Source organism: Perissodus microlepis, chromosome 8 (genome assembly GCF_051167445.1).
Source record: "Perissodus microlepis isolate ML-2025 ecotype Zambia chromosome 8, ASM5116744v1, whole genome shotgun sequence".
NCBI classification, from domain to species: domain Eukaryota; kingdom Metazoa; phylum Chordata; class Actinopteri; order Cichliformes; family Cichlidae; genus Perissodus; species Perissodus microlepis.
The window spans coordinates 27506104-27528027 of NC_140468.1; the positions used below are offsets into that span (position 1 = coordinate 27506104).

The 21924-nt window shown below is 39.7% G+C and overlaps 4 protein-coding genes across 11 annotated transcripts in view; 1 reads left to right on the top strand and 3 right to left on the bottom strand.

The window, feature by feature from the left end:
- Positions 1-409, bottom strand: part of LOC146382137 (1-phosphatidylinositol 4,5-bisphosphate phosphodiesterase delta-3-A-like) — a 34356-nt gene extending 33947 nt beyond the window's left edge. Inside the window, exon 1 of the mRNA XM_084938465.1 lies at positions 90-409. Coding sequence (XP_084794591.1) covers positions 90-180 — 91 coding nt within the window. The 5' untranslated portion in view covers positions 181-409. The remainder of the gene's footprint in view (positions 1-89) is intronic.
- Positions 410-2334: 1925 nt separating this feature from the next.
- On the top strand, positions 2335-14774 carry acbd4 (acyl-CoA binding domain containing 4). 2 transcript variants are annotated; one of them, XM_084938475.1, is made up of 10 exons: positions 2335-2572; positions 3170-3288; positions 6400-6520; positions 9598-9682; positions 10875-10995; positions 12891-12988; positions 13075-13255; positions 13917-14122; positions 14270-14317; positions 14446-14774. In XM_084938475.1, exons 2-10 carry the CDS (start codon positions 3213-3215, stop codon positions 14557-14559), a joined length of 1050 nt encoding a protein of 349 aa, XP_084794601.1. In that variant the 5' UTR covers positions 2335-2572; positions 3170-3212; the 3' UTR covers positions 14560-14774. The 2 variants fall into 2 exon arrangements, with proteins under 2 accessions (XP_084794601.1, XP_084794600.1); XM_084938474.1 differs by having other exon boundaries at positions 2336-2572; positions 14440-14774.
- Positions 7701-10498, bottom strand: LOC146382139 (uncharacterized). Its single transcript, XM_084938476.1, has 2 exons — positions 10176-10498; positions 7701-9102 (listed from the first exon to the last, which is right to left on the bottom strand). Exon 2 carries the CDS (start codon positions 9024-9026, stop codon positions 8088-8090), a length of 939 nt encoding a protein of 312 aa, XP_084794602.1. The 5' UTR covers positions 9027-9102; positions 10176-10498; the 3' UTR covers positions 7701-8087.
- A 1318-nt stretch (positions 14775-16092) lies between the features above and the next one.
- The window catches only part of LOC146382140 (rho GTPase-activating protein 23-like), an 84437-nt gene continuing 78605 nt past the window's right edge, over positions 16093-21924 (bottom strand). For 5 of the 7 annotated variants that reach the window (XM_084938468.1, XM_084938469.1, XM_084938467.1 and 2 more), the window contains 4 exons: positions 20266-20310; positions 20015-20108; positions 18525-18556; positions 16093-18439 (listed from right to left, as the gene is read on the bottom strand). In XM_084938468.1, the coding sequence (XP_084794594.1) occupies positions 17576-18439; positions 18525-18556; positions 20015-20108; positions 20266-20310 (1035 nt within the window). In that variant the 3' untranslated portion in view covers positions 16093-17575. Of the gene's footprint in view, positions 18440-18524; positions 18557-18782; positions 18808-20014; positions 20109-20265; positions 20311-21924 lie in introns of all 7 variants that reach the window. The other 2 variants (XM_084938473.1, XM_084938471.1) reach the window with 1 other exon arrangement.

The following is a 21924-nucleotide window of genomic DNA, read 5'->3' on the forward strand; positions in this document are numbered from 1 at the left end:
GTCGGAGGGAGTGGGGGAGATACCGGTACTCTTTCAGTAAAAATACAGAGCATAATAAACGCACAGACTGCTGTAACAAAAACTCTCACCCAGATTCCGCAGAGGATCAATGGCCTTTAATTCGGACGTCCCGGCTCCGTTCTTGACCTGGGGGATTGCTTTCTTTCTGTTGCCCAACATACTGTAAAGAGGATGCGCTTTATTTAGCTCTCCGTGCCTCCCTCCGTCCCTGCAACCGTATCCTGCGTTGTGTGTGTGACCGAGGTAGGAAGTTGACAGTCTACTGGCTCGGCTGTCAAGACAGTGTATACAAATCACAGAGCAGAGTGCTCCTCATGGTTTTATCCTGCCGGAGGAAAACAAGAGACAAGACAAACCTTTGCAATGTCATTGTGGTTGGATTGTAAAGCATCTCTTCCTGGATGATTTTCAAAATAAAAACTTTGCGACGCGCAAACAGGGTAGACCTACCTGTTTCATGTTATTTATTTATATTTATAAAAGACGACTTCTGGACCCACGTAGTCTCTTGGAGTATTTTTTTTTAATTCGGGTACAATAAAAATAAAAATAGTGTAGACAGAGGCATAATTACGACCTTGTATAACCATTCTCTGCTTGTCATTCTCTGCTTGTGTCTACAAGATTTAGTAATTTTTATTTGAACATCAATTAATTTTTATTGTCATATTTTATTTATTTAATATATTATAGCATTACTTCACAGCAACAGTTGTGTCTTTTTCCAGTTTGTGAGCTAATGTCACTGTAATATTAGAAAGAGAACAACAGCCATCACCAAATTCGCCATGGATAGCACTTGGTGATGGTGCGATACAAGAACTACCTTTAAACAGGAAGATAGACAGAGTCAGTTCAGTTCTTTCTTATTGTATTGCTTAACAGAATATATCTGCACCCATTTATCCATCAATTTCCAAATTCAGCGTTGGGAGTGGAGGAGGCGGGAGAACATGCAAATGTTTTGGCATGTTTTGTCATGTTGTATTCTACTAAGAAAGCTACTGAGACACATTATTGCAGATTCATCATGATTAACTAAATAATCGAAGCATTATTTTAAATTGATCAGAACTGCAAGGTGAACGTTTCCTAATCACGATGCCACATTAGTTATTTATTTGTATTTCCCATGTATTATCACACCTTACCAGAAATAATATTTTTTGAAGCTTTTAACCTAAATCTGTGATTTGGACCTTATTATGCCTTTGTTTTGAAAGCACACGTCGATATTTCCGGGGATGTCTTCGTGAAGTTAACAGCAAAAATTATTTAAACGGATTATAGACCGTGGACAGACGTGAAATGTGAGATTTCCTCGTCCGCCCCATCTACTAAGATCCAGTTTTAAAAGGGACCACGGTACAAGTGATGCATTCACTGATGTTAAGGATCAGCTTTAGGGCTGATCCTTAACATAGTCCTCTGTTAGGGCAGCGGAGGGCTATTGTATAATAATTAATCCACAAATCGGGCTGCATGTCCCGCGTTGACTGCAATACATGAAAGTGATGGATGCAAATTGATGCCTCCTAGACTAATTTCGTAATTGCAGGATAATGTTTTAAACAATGCTAACCACAATAAAAAAAATCTTTTGGTTTATTGATTACTTTGTTTCATAAACGGTTATAGAGCAGGATTAGTTCACTTTGTGTGTCCATGTTGATTAATCCCATCCACAGTGGAAGAAGTGATGGTAGAGAACTCAGATTTTACCAACTGAAGCCTGTAAACATCAGTCCCATTTAAGTAAAGTAACTATTATCATTCAAATATAATCAAGTAAAGAAAAAGTTTGTCATAACATGTTCCTTTGAAATTGACATTATTATTATTATTATTATTATTATTATTATTATTATTATTATTATTATTATTATTATTATTATTATTATCGTGCCATACATTAATATGTATGGGCAGCATTTACTGTCAGAATTCATATATATATATATATATATATATATATATACTAGTTTTAATAGTATATAGTTTTAATAGTTTTACTATTACTAATATAGTAATAATAATAACTATTATTACTATATTATTATTGGAGATGATGGTGCTAAAAAAGGGGTGGAAGCAGAGATTTTCATTGAGAGTGACCAGGATGGACAAGAAAAGAAATAGGTATGTCACTGGGATAGCTCAGGTTGGATTTCCGCGGTTTGGATACAAATTTAGAGAAGCATGGTTTAGTGAAGTGGAGGGATAGTGGATCTATTGGACAAAGGATGTCCAGTATGCCCATATTCAGTATGGAGCTACCAGGCAGTAGGAAAAGAGGACGCCCTCATTGTCACGTGATTTGACACGGAAGTTATTTGTGTAAAGCGCAGACTGGTGAGTAGCTGCAGTTGACTGTAGGTCCGCCCTGTGGCAGGTGGCTAGTGAGCAGTTTTGTAAACAAACGTTACCGTCAGCGTAGACCAAGATATAGCAAGCTTCGTCTTGTTGCCAGCTCTGTCACTCCTTTGGCCGAGGTTGCCGAGCTGTCTTTCTTCGGTGTGATCATGGATAGCGGCAGGACGTAGTCAGTAAGGTAAGACAGCTAACTCATACTAAGCTCGCTTGCAGCCAAAGTTCACTGTAGCAGCACTGTATATCGCTGTCTACATATCAAACGAAATAGATATTTATCAGAAAATTCCAGCAAATGCATTACCAAGTTAAACAGCATTAAAAGTAGTTACTAAGTTACGAGTGACGCATGTATGTGACCGAAACTTTAAACTTAAATAAAGTACAAGTACAGTAAATGCTCTAATCTACATTTCACCACTGGTCCTGTCAGTGCTCTCATCCAGTGATTTTGCGCATTGTATGAGTAACAATACTTTATTCCAATAACCATTGGAGCAGAGAGGGGGCATTGTGATTATAATCAGTGACTAGTGTTCACTCATGCTAAGGGGTCAAGGCAAATATAAACATTACATTAATAGCCAGCATTAATTAATTATGACCTAATTACCTATTAGTAACTGAATTAATTTACCCCCCAAAATAAAAAATGCCCAGAGAGTCACAGATTAATTTGACTTACGGTATATTTTGTTGATATTGGATTTGACTCACTCTCATAACTTATTTTTCCTTATACTTTTACTTCCACATCTGTGTATATATTCTCCCTCAGCTACAGCTCCACTCATGCTTCCTGTGTCATACCAGTCCCAGCCATGACAGAGCCTGTGGTTGATCACCAGAAACGCTTTCAGGCTGCAGTGGATGTCATCCAAAAACTCCCCAAAAACGGTACATGGAATCTTTCAGTCATTACTGGTTCCACGTAATTGAGGGTGGTTGAGCAATCACATATATTGTGTAACTACTGTTACAATAGCATATATGTAGTTATTTTATTTTTAGGAATGAACTGTACCAGAAACACATGATCCAAGATCCTTGACTAGAGATCCAAAAGGAGAATTCCGAGTGTTCTGCCTCCACAGAGCACGTGCTCAGTAGAGATTTACCCGAGTTTCATATTTGTCGTGTGCATCTTTTTTGTCATACTCTCAGTATTTCTCATTTTCCCAAAAAAGTCTCATAAATAGTTTCACCTGCGCTCATTTAAAAGAAAAAAAGTTTCACAGCACCAGTTTAAAAAGTTTATAGTTTTGCAAAAGTTTCAAATGGATTCACTATTGGATGAATTTTTGATAGTAAATCATTTTTTGAGATAGTTTTATATGAACTACACTTAGTGCCGCTCTTAACACAGTATAATAGAATTAATTACATGGGGGAGGACAGTGTTCATTCTGTAAAATTCAGTTGAACACATTTTGCATAGAAGTTGACTAAATATTTCCTTAAATGTCTTTTCAAATTCCCTCCCCCTCATGTCCACCTGCCTTGGTGACTCCTCGTGAATAAGTGACGTGAATGTGGTGATAGTCCAGCCTAGAAGTAATAAATGCATGAACTAATTCTTTATTATCATTTTGACAGGATATTTCTAACTTTAGAGATGTTGCACAAATGGAAGAAAGCAGTCTTACATATTTGTTTAATATGTGCACTGAAGGACATGTCCTGGTCAAAAATGACTCCAAGGTTCCTCACAGTGTTACTGGAGGCCAAGGTAATGCCATCCAGAGTAAGAATCTGGTTAGATACCATATTTCTAAGAGTTTTAGGGCCGAGTACAATAACCTCAATTTTATCCGAATTTAGATGCAGAAAATTAGAGGTCATCCAAGTCTTTGTGTCTTTAAGACATTCCCGTAGTTTAACTAATTGCTTTTTGTTATCTGGCTTCATGGATAGATAAAACTGCTATCTGCATAGCATTTAACATGTTTGCAATGCCTTCAAATAAAACTACCTATGGGAAGCATGCATAAGTAAACAGAATTGGTTCTAGCACTGAACCCTGTGGAACTCCATAATTAATCTAAGTGCTTGAAGAGGACTCTCCATTTACATGAACAAATTTGAGTTCATTAATGCAGCGCAGTACCTTTAGTACCAACAGCATTCTCTGATTGCTGTAATAAAATATTGTCATCAGCATTACTTAACGCTGCACTGTGCTCTAGCAGAACAAACACATAGAGTCCACTTTCAGAACTTATAAGATCATTTGTTACCGTCACTAAGCTGTTTCTGTGCTGTGATGAGCTTTGAAACCTGTCTGAAACTTAATAAATTAATAAATCATTCCTCTGTAAATAAGTTAGGTGTTTTACAACTACATTCAAGAATTTTTGAGATAAAGGAAGGCTGGCAGCTGGATCAAGTAATCGCTTTTTAACTACTGCCAGTTGGAAGGCAAGTAGCCGATTAATAGAGTTAGGTTGATCATATTTAAAATTGAAGCATCAATTATTAGGCAATTCCTACAATCTGAGGAGCTTGGAAAGAAAAGTGTCTGGACTTGTTTAAGTTTCCTTGAAGACGTTTCACCTCTCATCCTAGAAGCTTTGCCAGTTCATAGAATAGAATAGAATAGACCAAATAAATGGAACTGAAGAAGTCTCCAGAAGAAATATTTGATTACACTCCAGAAAAGGATGTCAGTACTCTGAAAGATTTGGTAAAAAAAATGCACAAGGAAACTCATGATGCAGCAGAATTAGATGTCAGATTCAAAAATTGGGTAGAGAATGGAATCACTTCATATTGCATTATATGATCTGATAAAGGCCTAGATTCTTCCAAAAACTTTCCAAGAAATACATTTTAGAAAATGACAAGTTCTTAATTTAGATTTCAAATAATCTATTTTTTTTTAAAAAAAATATCAGAATTACAAAAAGAAAAGAATCTGGCCTGGTCACTATTTTTGTGAACTCATATGAAGGCAAAACAAAGGGGAAACCTATTTCCAGATTGTAAAAGTCTCTGCAAGAAGGAAAAAATGTATCTACCTTGTACATCAAGTCCAGCTGACCGCAGCCCTCGGCCTCTTCCTGCTGCGCTGCTATGTGTTTCTCGGCAAGTGTAACCAAAACTCTGAGGTAGCAGACCTCTTGCAAAACAAGCCCATATCATCACTCCTCTGCCACTATACTTGACAGTTAGTATTAAGTATTTGTGCTGATATGATGTGTTTGGTTTTCACCAAATGTATCACTGTGGATTACAGGTACTTTGACCTTGTCTGTTCTTTCTTTAGAAATACAAGACTTATTCCGTGGTGTACTTAATTCTTTGTAGGATTACACAGAGTCCTATGTAAACTTTATTTTTCCTATGACTATGTCACAATTTATATTTTAAAGCGTATACTAATTTAGATGTGGTAAATAGTAAATGTACTTTTACTGAAATAGCACTTTTCTACTCAACTAAGTACTCAAAAGGCTTTCTACTACAAGTCTCATTTACCCAGTCACACACATTCATACAAGCTTTTTCCCTATGCACAAGCATTATTACCTAACATTTGCACACATACACTTGCACTTTTCCAAGTATATATTGACATGCAGGCAGGAGCTGGGTATCAAACCACTGACCTTTCAGTTGGTAGACAACACTCTCGACCTCCCGAGCCATAGTCACTCTCCCACACTCCTTTCTGCTAATCTGACAGGAAAATAAAATCTGTCGGCCTTGGATCCTGTCAGATTTGCAGAAAGGATTGAGTGTCTGAATAGGGTTAACTGTATAAACCACAAGCAGCCAGCACATTATAAGACTTTTCCATGTCTGTACTACCTGCTGGATAACCAGTGATTTTAACAAAGAGCATTTATCATTTGTCCATTTTCTTTCTATTTTGTATGTATTGCTGCACATAAAAAAGGGCTGTATTTTTTTAAATGGACCTTGATTATAAATTGATGTAGTATAGTTTGGTGTCCAGTCCTGATGAGTGGAGAAATAAACCTGACAAATAGTTGTGCTGTTTTGTAGGCTCCTACCGGCCTTCCTATAAGGTCATGCTGCGCTTCTACAGTCTGTACAAGCAAGCAGTGTGTGGTCCCTGTACAGTGCCTCGGCCTGGCTTCTGGGACCCAGTGGGCCGCTACAAATGGTGGGTGTGTGTATACACATGTGCATGCCAAAAAATTCAGTAATTCAATATTATGTGTCAGTTAATTAAGAAAGTGAAAATTTAATTTTGAAATTTTCTGTTTTAATATGAATCATTATTGCCGACCACAAAAAATATCAAATATTATAATATTTTATTTAATTTTTAAGGAATTACTATTTAAACAGTATAAATGGGTCAGTGATACAAAACCCGAATTTTCCATCCACCAGCTTTTCTTTTTAATTAAAATCTATATTATCTGTATTAAGCACCTTTCAAATATTTGGACCCACTTTAACAACGAATCAATGATTTCTTGGTAGATACATCATGAAAATGATGCAAATAAATAAATAAATAAATCAGGTCATTTCACTTTGATGGTTATGCATTGATTATACATTAATGATTTGTTTATTTGTAAACATTTTAATCTGCTTTACCAGATATCACTGCCAGGCAAGCTCAGACCAAATCAACAAAAGTCAGTGTTGTTAAACTATCTGAAACAAGTCGATCTGAATCACTTTAACAAAAGTCATTCTGTGGCTTGTGCCGCAGGATTCTTAGCGTGCAGTAGTTAGTGTCTACTACAGGATCAATTAACAGGGTATACAAGACTTTCAGTGAACTTTGTACACAAACATGTGGGTGTTCAGGCAAAATTTTGCTCAAGGTCAAGGTCACATTTGTCATTTTATGGGCAATAAAATTTGAATTGTGATAGATCATGAGCCAATATGAGCTACTGTATGATTGATATTCTGATTTAACAGTTTTAATCAAGTGAGTTTTTTCTGTAAATTGCCCACAGTTATAGTGAGTGGGCAAATGTTACATTATAGAACAAAGGCATGATGTCTGTATTTTTAATTTTTTTTAAAAGGAAAATACTGTGATTCAAAACATTACACATTACTGAAAGATAGGAGGAAAATGAGTTTTTTGCTCCCCCTGTGTATCCACCAGGGGGAGCAGGGATAATTGAAGCTTGTTCATTTACAGCTACCGTTTTAAATTTGCTTAAAGCTTCTATAATAATAGCAGAGTTATGATGTTGAATGTTCCATTAAACAGAATCGGGTTATACAGATACTGCCTTGCAGCAAATAAAGGAGATCTTGTGCACACCGAGCCTTTAAATAACATGAACATTTTTTTGTGAGCAAACAAAAACTGTTGAAAAATGTTTATTTTACCAAAGTTGCCACATGTAGGGTTTTCCTCACTACATTTGGCAAGTTCTGTTGAAACAACCAGTTAAAATCAATCTTTGACTCACTGTCCTGCCTTTTAAATATAAATAAGTGTAGTGACCTTTATACATAGACATTCCATACAGTACTGCAAAAACTAAATACATTCATTTTTTGGCAGTCAGTAAAAAACATCCAAAACAAATCAGCTCATGTGGGTGGCCGCATGGCCAGCGGCAGAGACAAATCAGTTCAGGCAGGCGACTGTTTGGCCAGCGGCAGCACCGGTGCTGATCTGGAGGGCAGCACAAGAGATGCTGCACTGTAGACCGGCGGAGATGATGGGATGCCTCTAGCAGCTTGGCAGGTTACTGGCGGCGTGGCTTGGCATAGCCCTCTGGTGGAGACAGAGCAGGACCAGCAGGTGTGGGAACCTCTGGCTGAGGCGAAGCAGAGCACTCGGCTGGCTCTGGATGCTGTGGCTGGAGCTCAAGTTGAGGACGGGGCCGCCTGTCCCTTGGCACCGTAACAGGTGGAAGAATTGGCCGGACCTTAGCTGTCCCTACCTGAGGAACAGGTACGGGTGCAGGGACAGGTTGGGTCTCAGCTGCCCTCGCCCTGGGAGCAGGCACAGGAACAGGTGAGGGCAGGGCCCAAGCCGCCCTTGGGAGCAGGAACGGGCTGAGAGACAGGTGTGGATATAGAAACAGAATGACAGGAATAATCGGATTTAAAGGTGTAGGTGTCCTTAATGACAGACTGACATGGTGGAGCATTTTTTTGGAAGCAGGTTGATGATGAACATTTACCTGATAGTCCAGTCCAGGTTTACAACAAACAGTCAGTGGCTCTTTAGCTGAGCAAACAGAAGTCTTAATCTGTCTTAATTTGTGGCGAGCAGGAGGGAAAAAGTCAGTTTCACTCACAACTGGAAGTTGCTGCTCTGAATGAGAAGAACTGTGGTGGTGAGAGCCTTGCCTCCTCTTGGCGGTGACAGTAGGAACGCTGAATGACGGAGCCTCTGCACCACGGCGAGGTGGTAGCGCTAGTGAGTGAGGTGGCAGGTGGAGGAGCAAGGAGCGGAGAGGCGAGAGAGTGAGAAGATCGGCGGGTGACACCCACTCACCGTGGCAAAGGCTGGCGTACAGGCGAGGCAGCAGGTGGAGGACCACGCACAAGGTTGTACTCGATTGTAATGGAAGTCGAGCCGAGCCAATCCGATCCAAGTATCCACTAATGGAAGAAAGGCTTTCTTCCCAGTCTTTGGATTGGAAGCCAGAGTCCCCAAAGAGAACCCACACTAACATGGGGAAAACATGTAAACTCCACACAGAAAGGCCCCAGGCAGGTGGTGGAGTTGAACTCTGGACCTTCTTGCTGTGGCTTTAAAATATTTCATTTTGCATGTAATAAAAATGGAGTACATGAAATTTTACAATTTTAAATGAAATAATAAAAGAAATTCAATTTTCTGATATGTTTTTTATGCACTTGGAAGTCGCTGTAGTCAGGTTAGTTTTTGGTGGCAGACACACACTTTGAAAAAAACAAAAAACAAAAAAACAAGCCAAGTAATCAAGTCTGATCACTTAAAAATAACAAAGGAAATAGTCTCGCATTAAAAATCTTGCTAAAATTTGAATTTTAGAAGTTTTTTTGTCCAATTGATTAATAACGTCTTTCTTTGTTTTATGTTGTTAAGTAAATTGCCGATATTAAAATTACTAATATTGTCTACTAATTACAAAGTTACTAATAATTGTAATTCCAAATTTAGAAAACATTTTGATAAGTGTTTTTTTTAACCACATTGTCATCTGATATGCTGTCGTCAAGTGTATTTCTTCCAGTGACTCAAAATTTGTTTATCTGTGTTAGGGATGCATGGAACCAACTGGGAAAAATGAGTAGTGAGAGCGCCATGGCTGCCTATGTGGACGAGATGAAGAAAGTTGCACAGGAGGTACATTTATTTTATACATATAAACAAGCAAATTCACACAAATATATGATGGTAGTTAATTAGAGGCTTCCCAAACAGCCTGCTTTTGTTTAGCTGTTTTTTTTAGCTGCTACAAGGGAAGGATTTGGTGCTTTATGTCAAACTGACAAGAAAATTGCATAATAAACACTTTTCCAAAGACAACATGAAAACATTGAAATTTACCAAGCAATCCAAGTAAAGTAATTGCATATACAACAGTTATTTATCAAAACAATTCAAATGAATGCAGTTATTTAAAAATAAAGTGCAAAACAGACAAAAACTAACTGAGACATACAGTATGTGTGCACCGATCTCAGTGCAACATGCTTGAAGACAATTGTATGGTGTCTCTCAGTCAGAATGCGGGGTTCTAAATAATGTGACAGGGTATGTTTTTTACCCTTTAATAACAGTAATATGACATTTCACCGTAAATAATAATAAAGATATGTTGTTTTTGAACTCTTACCTTACTGTTGGATGAAGAATGAGATGAACTTCCAGGCAATTGATAACAAATTAGAGCTAACTAGGGCTAACAATTTAGCTCCTTAAAGTCGCCAGAAAACTGCAGCATCTGCCTGTTTACTCACTGCAACTACTGTCAACTCGGACAGCTGATAACCAGTGAACTTATCTGCAGCAGGGTTTGTTGCCACCATGTTGGTGATACACTGTATTACAACAGCCACAGTAGCAACTGTTACACAGTGCAGCACTCTTTTCCTCCCGCCAACACGAGACTACATACATAACAGGGCAGCAGACACAGAGCAGGTGGGTGGGACACACAGCAGCAGGCAGCTTTCCCATTGGTTGAAACATACTGGAGCCTGTTTATTCTGATTGATTGGGCAGGCTGTCCATCTTTCCTCACCTCTATCATTTCTTAAAGAGGTACCCTCATTTTATGTGGGTTAAACAATGTATGTTGAAACTGGATACAAGAATAAACAATTAGCTGAGACGTTACCACTACTTTGGCTTTAGTTATCTGGTAATAAGGAGTAACAGTCCCATACCAGAGTTAATAGAATGGACTGGCATTTTTATAGCATTTGTCTTTTCTCACTGATCACTCAAAAATCTGCTTCTGTTTAAATGTCTCAGGGACTTGCAGTGAAGTAATGAATCTCCTGATCTCTAAGTCTTTCTTATGTACCTGTAGGTCATTGACACCATGCCCATTGATGAGAATACAGCCTCACTCTTCAAATACTTTGAGCCTCTCTACCTGTTCATTGATGACATGCCCCGACCTCCAGAGTCACTGCTGAAACTCAGAGAAGGTCAGTGATTACGTACTATGTAATGAGACACTTACAGGTTTGGGTTAAAAGGTTCAGCTACTGAGAATCTAATAAGTTATTAAGCACTAATGGCTTCAGATAGGAAGCCATTAGTACTTCGTTTCAAATTACACACTATCATTTGTTTCATGGTGTTGCAAAATACACTGTTTACGGCAATATTTTTTCATCGGGGCACAGAGGATACCACCATGGCCAGAGAAGATGAGGCAGAACCAGTTAGCTCCAAACAGAAGGACCAGTCAAAACAAATCGAGCATCTTATTTCTAAACGAGTGGCTACCTCTGTAGCATGGACATGGTTTGGTTATGAAAAGTCTGACACGGACCAGAAAACTGTAATCTGCAAATTATGGCGCAAACCGGTCCCCACCACAGACTCAAACACGACAAACCTCTTTAACCACCTACGCAAGAATCACGTGAAAGAGTGTGGAGAGAGTTTACGGATGAGAAGCAAAAAAGAGCCGACAGGTGCTCAAAATAAACCTTAGACTCAAACGTTAGAACAGGCTTTTCCCAGCAGCACGCTGTGTACTAAATACTAGTTTAATTACATACTTACTGTTACAATTTATGTCTAAAATTGTATAGTTTTATGCATTGGTCAAAACACTCAACTCCAGATACATGAAGCCCAGCTGAAAACACTTCAAGTCGAGTTGTCCAGGATTCACAGAATTTACAGAAAATGCAATATTTTGTGACATATATCGTTATTGGGATGAGAAATGTTTTATATCGGGATATGAGATTTTGGTCATATTGCACAGCCCTACTTTGAAAACCTGTGGCCCTAATGCATAACCAAATAAATAGCTTTAATAAAAACACCTCTAGTGACTTCTGCATGATTCTCAGGGTGTATGTTACTGTATGTCAGCATGTCAGGAGTACCATATGTAATGGTATGTAAGGATTTGATACCTCTGGCCTAATTTTGACTTTTGGGGGGAAGCTTTGTCGAATTTATGACGTAATCTACGTAAGTGAGTGACGTTGTTCCTAGCATGTATGCTAGTGCTGGTGCATTATGTGTTAATTATTGTGTGGTCATGTTTCGGTGTTTTATTTGTGGTGCCAGCTGAAAAAAAAGAAAATACTTGAAATATTTTTATTCAATTTTTTTCCCCTCGTTCATTGTTGTCGTCATTTTTTGCGGGGATGCAAACATATTTGTCCCTCTAGTACTTTTCCTCACCTCCATTCCAATAGTTTCTCCCTCTAGGAATTTGCTGACATTTGTGGATCCTTATATTGATGCTATGATTATTATTTGTTATTATGAGGCGATGATTGGTATTCTTTTCCTAAGAAATTAAAAACCTGCGGCGAAAAAGTAGCTGGAAATGCACAGGAGGACTCAATGGTGCTGAACAGGCTAAATACAATAGTTGCGGGTTGTAAGGACCTGACATGACATGACAGACTAGTGCTTCTGCCTTGTAGCTAAAGTTGTAAAATGTAGCTGTGCAAATTGTGGACTTTAATAAGTCAAACTTTAGACTTGACACGGTCTCGGTCTTAAAAAAGTGAACAGTGAGGGAGCGATGTATGGTGTATTATGTCATATTTAAGCAGAAAAGTCTCAACTGCTTACAAAAGCTTTTAATCTGTACTTGATGGTGTAGACAGTTAAATCTATGAATTTATTAAATACTAAATAAATGTAAATAATTATCTGTGTATTATAAAGTGAAGTGAAGAATCAAGTTCTGTTTTGCCATTTTCACTTCAAGATTCCACAAATGATTTTTTATTTTTTCTATTAGGGCTGAAAATGTGTTTCCTGTCATGATGTTGGTTCCAGCAAAATGCCTGTTAAACCCAGCAAACCAACACAAACATGAATACATTTGATTGTGTACTTGCAGCTGAATCTGCAGTGTTGGAGGTTATGCCGCTCACCAGTGATTCAGAAAGTGAAATTTTCTCTGATTCAGTGGATTCGTTGGAGCTCCATAACGTCAAGGTATGAGGCACATCTGCCAGTTAATAACACAATGTTTTAATTTTAAGAAAACATTAACTAACTGAATTAACTGTGTCTGCTCACAGACCCGGTCAGACAGCTTTTATAATGACCACGTGCCCCTAGAGTCCTCTCCAGCTCAAAGCCAGAAGCAAGGCCGAATGGTTGGGGCAGGTCAAGGTGGAGAAGGAGCAGAGGATGGGATGGCTCCAGACAGGAGGAGTCGGCACACTGGGCAAGAAACTTCTCAGCGTGATTGGAGAGAACGTAAGCTGCTATGTAATTTCTAAAAGCGTTCAATTTATTATTGGATAAACTGGGTGGCTGTAGCTCAGGAGATCGAGCAGGTCATCTACTAATCGGAAGGTTGGTGTTAGATCCCTGGGTGGCCCCCTGATCCAGGGGGCAAGACACCAATGCATCCATTGGAGTATAGATTTGTGAATCATAGATCGCAAGCACTTACACATAGATAAAAAGGGTTCGTGTGGGCGTGAATGGGTGATTAATGCAAGTTGTATAAAGCGCTTTGGATGCAGTTCACTCTTGTTAGTTAGTACGAGCTCAAAGTCATTTAGTTTTGTGCGATACAAGCTGCTGCTCTTTATAGATTGACATAATAACTTATCAACAAGGCCTATACTAGAAGAGCTAGAATTATCAGCTAGTTACTAAAAATGTTCTATTGTTAAAAACACAGCTAAATGTTATCATGTGTTGCGCAGCCCAGGCTTTGTGGCGTATTGTCTGGTCATGCACCTTTGTTGTGGCGAATCCTGTCGTTCAGGAGAATCCTGCAGCAGCTTTCTGCGCTGTAACGATAGGTATAAATGAAATGCCCATCGTTGCAATGAAATAACATCTTATCCTAAAGATTGTTATAATAAATAAATGAATAAAGAGACAGTTGAAGTGTTATGGTCCACAGGTGCTCCACAGGGAAGTCTGGGGTGGTCCCCAGGTGGTGGAAGTGGGCATGGACGTGGAGGAGGGCACGGTTCAGAAGGTGGTGCAGAGATGCTGCATGAGGCTCACCTACAACAGCAGATCATCCTGGCTCTTCAGAGGCTCAGAGAGGACATGAAGAGTGTGATGGACAGATTGGAAGTGTTGGAGAGGCTTGCTGCCACACACGTAAGCTTTTCTATGTCCCAACACTTCAAGTGTACTTTCTTTACCGTAAAATGTAAAGGATAAAAGCTCTTAATTACAGGCTTACAGGAAATTACATGCCTGAAGTTTGGGAGTCATTTCAGTTTACTGCTGTGTTGTGTGTGGCAGGCTCACAATTCAGACTTGAGATCACACCTGCAGTGTTCACCACAACAGGTACCAGGCTCTGATTGTACTCATCAAAGAATATTGTCCTATCATGCATGCTCATGTAAACATACATGTGGTCACAAGGCTTTTTTCTCACATGCTGTGGGATTTTGTCCCCCACCCCTTAGGAACAGATGTCGTGGCCGTTTGACATGTCTGGGCAGACTGTCGTCTTTTTGCTGCTGTGGCCTTTTGTTGCTCACTGTCTGGTCTACCTGCTGAGGAAGAAAAGTCGCATGTCTTCATGAAGCAGCTGATATTCAACGTAAGACCAGTGAACAAGTCCACAATATCTGTGAAGGAGTTTAATGGGGAGAAGTTATCCTCTACATCATTATGTGATTTGATGCTCACCATGGATTCATCCTTCAAAAATATCACGTCATTTACGAGCATCCTATAAATGTGTTATATATGATTCTTGGCACATTTTTCAATAACTGTAATAAAATATTGTTCAATACTTGTTGGATCTCCCTTAAGCCTTCCCACTCTGGTTGCCCCAGGATGTAGTGCCTTAGTTGTAGGCAGAGTAGACACAGAGACCCATACAGGTATGAAACAGGTAGAGGAGTCTAGGTGGTATGCTTCTGTCGGTTTGTATTGCTACAAACAGAGACAGTGGAAGAATCGCCCTTCTATGTGCAGTTCTGTAGGTTCACAGTGTAATTCACTTTAAATGTGAATTACACTGTGAACCTACAGTCTTACTGGAAGTGTCTAAAGAACCTTAGATCATTCAAAAAGTTTGTTATTTTTATTTTGTTTTTATTTTAAGAAATCCTGTCTGGCAGCGTTTGCAGTCAAAATTATGAACATGTTTCTTTCCCAAGATGATTTCCATAAATTCTCTTTTGGCTTCTCTTGTTCATATGATTCCTTTTATGTGTTTGTTTTTTCATTTCTATTAGTGTTATTTCAGTTATTATATATGTAGTATGACAAGGTCTAAGGCGGGAAAAAAGTTAAGGTGGTATGGGCATCTCACAAGGGCGCATCCTATGCAAAGTGTTTCGAGGCCAAGAGACGGTGAAGGGACTACATCTCGGGATGCCTCGGTGTCCCCCTAGATAAGTTGGAGGAGGTGGCTTGGGAGAGTGAGGTCTTGGTGGCTGTGCTTAGGCTGCTGCCCACCAAGACCTGGCTCCACAAAAGTGAAAGAAAATGGATTTTGGATGGAGGTAATTCAGGTAAGAAAATCCCCAAATGGCTGCAATCACAGCTTTGCAAGAGTGATGAAAAGATTTCTCCCACTGATGCTACATCCAGATGAACAATAAACATGTTGGATGGTGTATGGAGTAAGATACACAGGGCTTTTTGGGGCGAGTTCTTCTTTCATTCATTTTACCATGAATCTATGGATTCTGCATTTAAGCTGAGAAGCATTTATTTTCGATTGACTGTATATTTGGTGCCTCAGTCTGTTGCCTTTCTAGACAAACATGAGTAAAGTATGAGCTTTCTCTTTTTTATTTTGGACTAATACAATCATCATCATCCTTCATTACATTTGGTCTTCAATGGCCAATGTGTTGTAAACTGGAAGAGTGCCCAATCCTACATCTCCCACATTGCAACTGGGCAGTATCTTTTTGGAATTTCTCGAACTGCTACTGTAACCTTTCACTTCCCCTCTTTACTTTTCTGAGACAGAAAAAATGCAGTGCTTCTTAGTTCCCAGCATGATGAGAAAACTGTCCCGAATTATGAAATAAATAGAGCTGCCCTTTTTATTAAAGGTCAATTATTTTTAGTTATTGAAGCACAAATATTACTAATCCAGTTTCAATACAAATAATTTAATATGTATAATATTTATATACACAGGTTAACAAGACTTTGCGTGGACCAATTTTGCAACACTTGTACAGAGTTACATGCACCAGGGCACAGACAGAGAAGACAGACGGATTCTAGATGTACAAACATGGAGTCTGGTTTGACCACAGCTAATGTCAGTTTAGGTCACACACATTTTTTTTAACCATTCCAATTTTTCATTCTTGAAACTTGTTTTTACAAAACTCAAGTTCTGGGAAGGAATCAAAAAAATACTGAAGCTGTGAAAAAGAACAAAAAGCTAACATCACTCAGATGAGACTGTGTGGTTTTGGATTTAAGGACGTGGTTTGCTTGCTGCTTTTAGCTGCTTTCTTGTCTCTGTAACACTGACATTAAGTATGAGTTCACAATATGATAAACAACAAATATTTATCATGTTTGCACACTGCTGACACTGTATGATTACACAAACAGAGAAAAAAAACACAAAAAAATTGGCATGACTTCACATAGCTGCCCTGAAAACGTTAAAGGTTTTATTATAGCTCTGGCCCTCCTCATGCAACACACACACATACTGGGAAACACAATAGTCTTACTGTACACTTAAGGTTTGCATATTTGTATTTGTTTTGACCATGCAAGTATTTTTTAGTCTAAAAAGTCCAATCATACAGCGAGAGACTAAGAGTGGTGATTAGTCAAAACCAGAAGGCAAAAGGAACACCAGTTAAAGTATTTCAGAGTCAGGCTGCAGAGAAAAACAAAGATGAATTCTTTACTGTGACTTGCTATAACTAGAGCAGCAACAGCTCTTCAGCTAAATTTCAAATGTCTGCTGTGGTTTTCTCCCAAATGTATATTACCACATAGCACTTTTACATTTATACTGTTGTAGGTTTTCATTCCAAAAGGTTACAGCCTCTTTATTTATTGCATGCAATAAATAATTAATCTAGAGTTCTGTAGTGTGCAAACCATTATTTCTTCTTCATCTCATTTCTTCAGCTCTGCACCTGCTCCATTGACAGAGGAAGATTTTTTTGGTTCACAAGATTATGAATGCAGCTTTCTCACTAATGTAGCTAGCCTCCATCTTTTATATGGTTTATATGAAGTGTCTATGACATCAGTTGTTGTCAGGAGTGCTATTTCTTTCCTCATTTTTGAAGAAGTGTATATTTGATTTTATTTTAAGCAGTTTTATTTCTGACCATGTTTGTAGGAGAGAAAAATCCGCAGCAGATGGGAGGGAGTGCAGTGTGTGAAAATAAGATAAAGATCCTAGTACCGTGCATTATTGTTGTCACTTTGGAATGACGTTGCAATTGCACACAATGACATTTTTTTCCAATGACACATTACATCTCCAATAGAATATTCTGGAGACAGTTTTCCTGCTTGTGGACAACTGCGACACAGTGTTAGTGAGTAAAGGCCAAGTGCTTGGTATTCATTAGTGTGGATGAAACAGACTGGTTAAACTACCACTGTGTGGCGACGCCATGCTCTCAACTTGTCCTGCAGGTCTAGGCCTGATCTCCTTAGGATGACAGTGGAATGTCCTGAGGAACTCTGATCTATCCATCCTGATGAAGAGGAGATGAGAGAGGGAACCTTCTGTGCACAGTGAGGTAGGGACCTGGGACCTGGCTCTCTCTCAGTCATTCTGACTACCTTCACCCTATCATCTCTACATCCTCTTACACTATCCTCATTCCTGCCCAGCTCAAGGTCAAGATTCATGGACACAGCCCTTGTCCTCCCACCTCTAGTTTTCCTATAGCAGATTGGTGCTGACTGGTGCTGAGCAGTTCCACTCTGGCTGCTGATGTTGCGTGACCTGGTGGGTAATACCCAGAAAGGAATGGTCTGATAACCTCTGGCCAGACTGTGATTAAAATGGGAAGGAGGGTTCCTGAGAGGTGGTGATTTTGAGCATGCGGTGTGGATCTGGCGGGTTGAGTCAGATCTTCTATTTGGATAAAGCTGTGATGGTGGTAAGTTGGTTCTTTGGCTGTTCCTCCTTTTTGACATCTTTGCATCACTGCCTGCTCCTTTTGCTTTAGCTTCTTCTCCTACTACAAGTGAGATCTTTCCCTCTATCCTTTTTTCAGTTTTAAGGATGGTTTGTTCTCCCTCGACTTCATCTAGCTCTCCTCTTTCTTCTTTTTCCCCTACCCTTCCTTCTTCACCATATTTGCTGGCTTTGGCTGGTTCGTGCGCAGAAATCTCATCAGTGTTTCTGCTCACCGTGTGGATACTTGGACTTTTTTTATGTTTGTGGGTGACGGCAGCGATGATGGACTTGGTGTTCGGATCTTTTTTGGATGCAGAGGAAAGCTGAAAGGTTACCACTTGTAAGTATTTGTAATTATGTTTTTTCTATTGCAAAATGTGATATCCTATTCCAAGAATTAGCACCTACCTTTAACTTAAGAGAATCGCTGGTGGTGGAACCTGATAGAAAGGAAAAAGTAAGTTAGTTAATGTCATCACTGGATGGTAGTAATGTTAGGATGGTCACAAAATATAAAAACATGTAAATAAAGAGAAATCACAGCACAAGCTGCTTTCAAAAAGGCAAGTGGAGATGTTGGAAAAAACAATAGTTGTGGAAAGAGCACAAATGGTTAAATAAATCCAAAGAAAGAGCAAACACACAGGAAGGAAGACCTGGTCCTACCGAAGAGGTTGATCCACTGTCTCAGCTAGAAAAAAGCACAGAAAGGCCCAGAAGAAGAGAACAGAGGAAAAAGTAGGAAACATTGTCAGTATCTACAAGCACAAACAGAACAGAGGTCTGCTGAGAAAGAAAAATGCTGTCAGTTGATGAGGCTACAGGATTATGAATAAAGAGGGAAAGTTAAGACTTTCCAACTGAAGCAGTGAGGCTCTTTTCTTCAAGTTGTATGTAAGCAGTGTTTCCACTGCTCATCTGAATTAACCATAAATTGGCAAGAGTCTGTGTTCAGTGAGGAAATAGTGAACTACTCAGTGATTTCTACTAAAGCCCGTCTAATGTTTCAACATTTCTGTGTTGCTAGTGTTGAATGCAGTGGCATTAGATTGTCAGTGTCTGAATCCCTGCATACTCTTGCTGGGTATTTTTGTGCACCAGGAGAAACCAGGACCCATTGCACCAAAAAAGGGTCTGACAGTAGGTTTAAGGAATTTATCCGAATACCTAATGGCAGTCAGGGTGCCTTTATCTAGTCTTTGCCTAGAGGTCTGTGCGTTCTTTCATGAATATGCCTCCCCTGACTATGACCCATGACCAAACTGGTAATGCTGAGCGATGTTACGCACAGCATAACGTTGGCCACGTCGTCTCCAGGCTATTTTATGCCTGTCAAAAGTGACCAGGTGAAGATGCTTCCCTCTGTGAAATGTACAGGGCACCATTGATCGACCTATCAATTCTGGTATTCTATAGCAAATGCCAGTTGGGTTCCATGGTCCCAGGCAGTGAGCAAAATGCTGAAGCATTAAGACTTCTTTTCACTGGATCTAAGGGACCCGGCCCAACTGCTGAAAAACCACACACCATAATCCCTCCTCCACCAAACTTTACATTTGGCACAATGCAGTCAGACAAGTACCATTCTCCTGGCAACTGCCAAACCCAGACTCTTCCAGTGGGCTGCCAGACATAGAAGCATGATTTTTTTACTCCAGAAATTGTCACTCCGTCTCTACTGCTCTAGAGTACATCCATTACTTTGCATTGTGCTCGGTCATGCAAGGTTTGGAAGCAGCTGCTAGGCCATGACAACACGTTCCATTAAGCTCTCTACCCACTGTTCTTGAGCTACTCTTAAAGCTCACGAGAATCTAGCTGCTTCACAATGTGCATACAATTGAATCTGTCTGTAGGTGAAGCATTAAAGGACTCTTGCAGCAGCCCCCACTCCTCACCTGATGCCTCTCTTGGCATGCCCGGCTTGCCAATGTTGGTCAGCAGATGGTCAATGTTGGGCAAAGGCTGTATGTCCCAATTATCATCTGGGGGCTACAGTCACACACAAACGCACGCGGGCACACACACACACACACACACACACACACACACACACACATATCCAGCAGACATAAAAGAAGTGACGACATCTGAATGCATACAGTCATTCATGGTGTTTTCTGTTCATTTGGGTGATAAGAGCCCATACCTTCTCTTCTTTATCAAGCTCTTCATTACTGAAGAACCAGTCATACTGTTGGAGAAAGGAAACAGCTGGTATCAACGAAATTCTGCTGCACTATTTTGAATCATATTTATCAAACAGATTCTAGTTGCTTATGTAAACAAGGAGTCCTTTATAGTCCTATATAGATTTTATAGTTGCATATTATTCTGATAGAGCACTTTGCTCTCAGACAGCAGGCTTACTTGCGGTTCCTAGAATATTTAAAATCAGAACAGGAGTCTCCCATCTCTCCTGTGGAACCTGTTCCCAGTTTGGATTCAGGAGACAGACACTTTCTGCTTTTAGGATTAAACTTAACATTTCCTTTCTTTGTTTCTTTCCTTTTTACCAAAAGCAGGTTAGGGCTGGATCGGTTTACCCTGAACCATCCCTTAGTTATGCTGCTATACGCTCAGATTGCTGGATGATTTCCCATGATGCACTGAGATCTTCTCTGTGTTTGCGTATGTGCCACTATCAAACTATTTGTAACAAGTGTCACCTGGCAGTTTGTTGCTCTCTGCCAGGTGATTGGCTGAAGAGCTATGAAAAAGGTAGTTGGTGTGTGGGGTGAGGTCAGCGCTCTTCTGTGGAAAAAAACAGAGGCGATTAACTCACTCGGGTGCGAGTGGGTATATTGTCGATAAGAGACTTTTGCCATTTTGTTTTGATCATTTGTTATTGTGGGTGCCCATTTTTAATGTGACCACGAGTTTTAATAGAAGAATTGATCAAGTCCTAGATCAACTGCGCACAGGGAAACTGATCAATAATGTAGGTATATTGAGTGTTTGTTTTAGTTTTGTGATTTTGAATGGTTTAATAAAACTAATATTTTATTGGGTAATATTTTAATTGTTAGGTCTAATTGTTGAATGTTTGTCATTAAGCTTCTTAAATTTGTAAGGTCTTAGTTCCGTCTATAGGATCAAGACATTCCTTTGTCCCTGACCACCTCTCCAGCCACTCTGTGCGGGGGGAGGATTATTACACATCCCTTGTGAAGATTCTGTTTGATGTTTGGTAAGCTTCCTGCCCTTTGTATGGCTTCACTGTGTTATCCATGGTGAACCATACATTGGGTGTGGGGGAGACTACCCTCTTTATGACCAGGATGTTGTAGAAACAGTTGTGATCAGGAACACACACACACACATATACATACAGTGCCTTGTCTTTGTAACCAAGGGGGGTTTACGAGGGGAGGTACTATTGTTTATTGTGAACTGTTTTCCCAATAAAAGGCAGCGAGAGGAGGCCGTCGTTGGGGTCATTTTGTGGTAGACACCGACGAGGCCTCCCTTGCAAGTAAATCGATCGATCGCTGACTGTCTTGTTTTCTTCATGATGAATAAGTCTCTAAACCAGCGGGGCTTGTGGAAACACAGACCCAACATTAATCGATTATGATGTTTGTGTTTTTCAGCTGTGCTGTCTCTGCTTTGTTGTTTTTGGCTCTGTTTTGGTTAGTCCGCCCAGCCGTGTTTATTTGTTTGTACCACTTCCCTTTATATCCCAGATTGCAGGTCATGCATAGTGCTGATTCCCAGCTGTGGTGAGACCTGAATTGTTTGCAGTGCGTGCCACAGGTAATCGATTGCAGTGCCACTAAACGGGGTGTGACGGTTTGCAGTGTTGTGT

Coding starts and splice junctions, on each gene's coding strand:
- LOC146382139 (XM_084938476.1), bottom strand. CDS start 9,026: ATGTTAGTGTGGGTTCTCTTTGGGGACTCTGGCTTCCAATCCAAAGAC.
- acbd4 (XM_084938474.1), top strand. CDS start 3,213: ATGACAGAGCCTGTGGTTGATCACCAGAAACGCTTTCAGGCTGCAGTG. Junction 12,989..13,074: donor TGGAGCTCCATAACGTCAAG/GTATGAGGCACA, acceptor GTCTGCTCACAG/ACCCGGTCAGACAGCTTTTA. Junction 14,318..14,439: donor TGCAGTGTTCACCACAACAG/GTACCAGGCTCT, acceptor CCCACCCCTTAG/GAACAGATGTCGTGGCCGTT.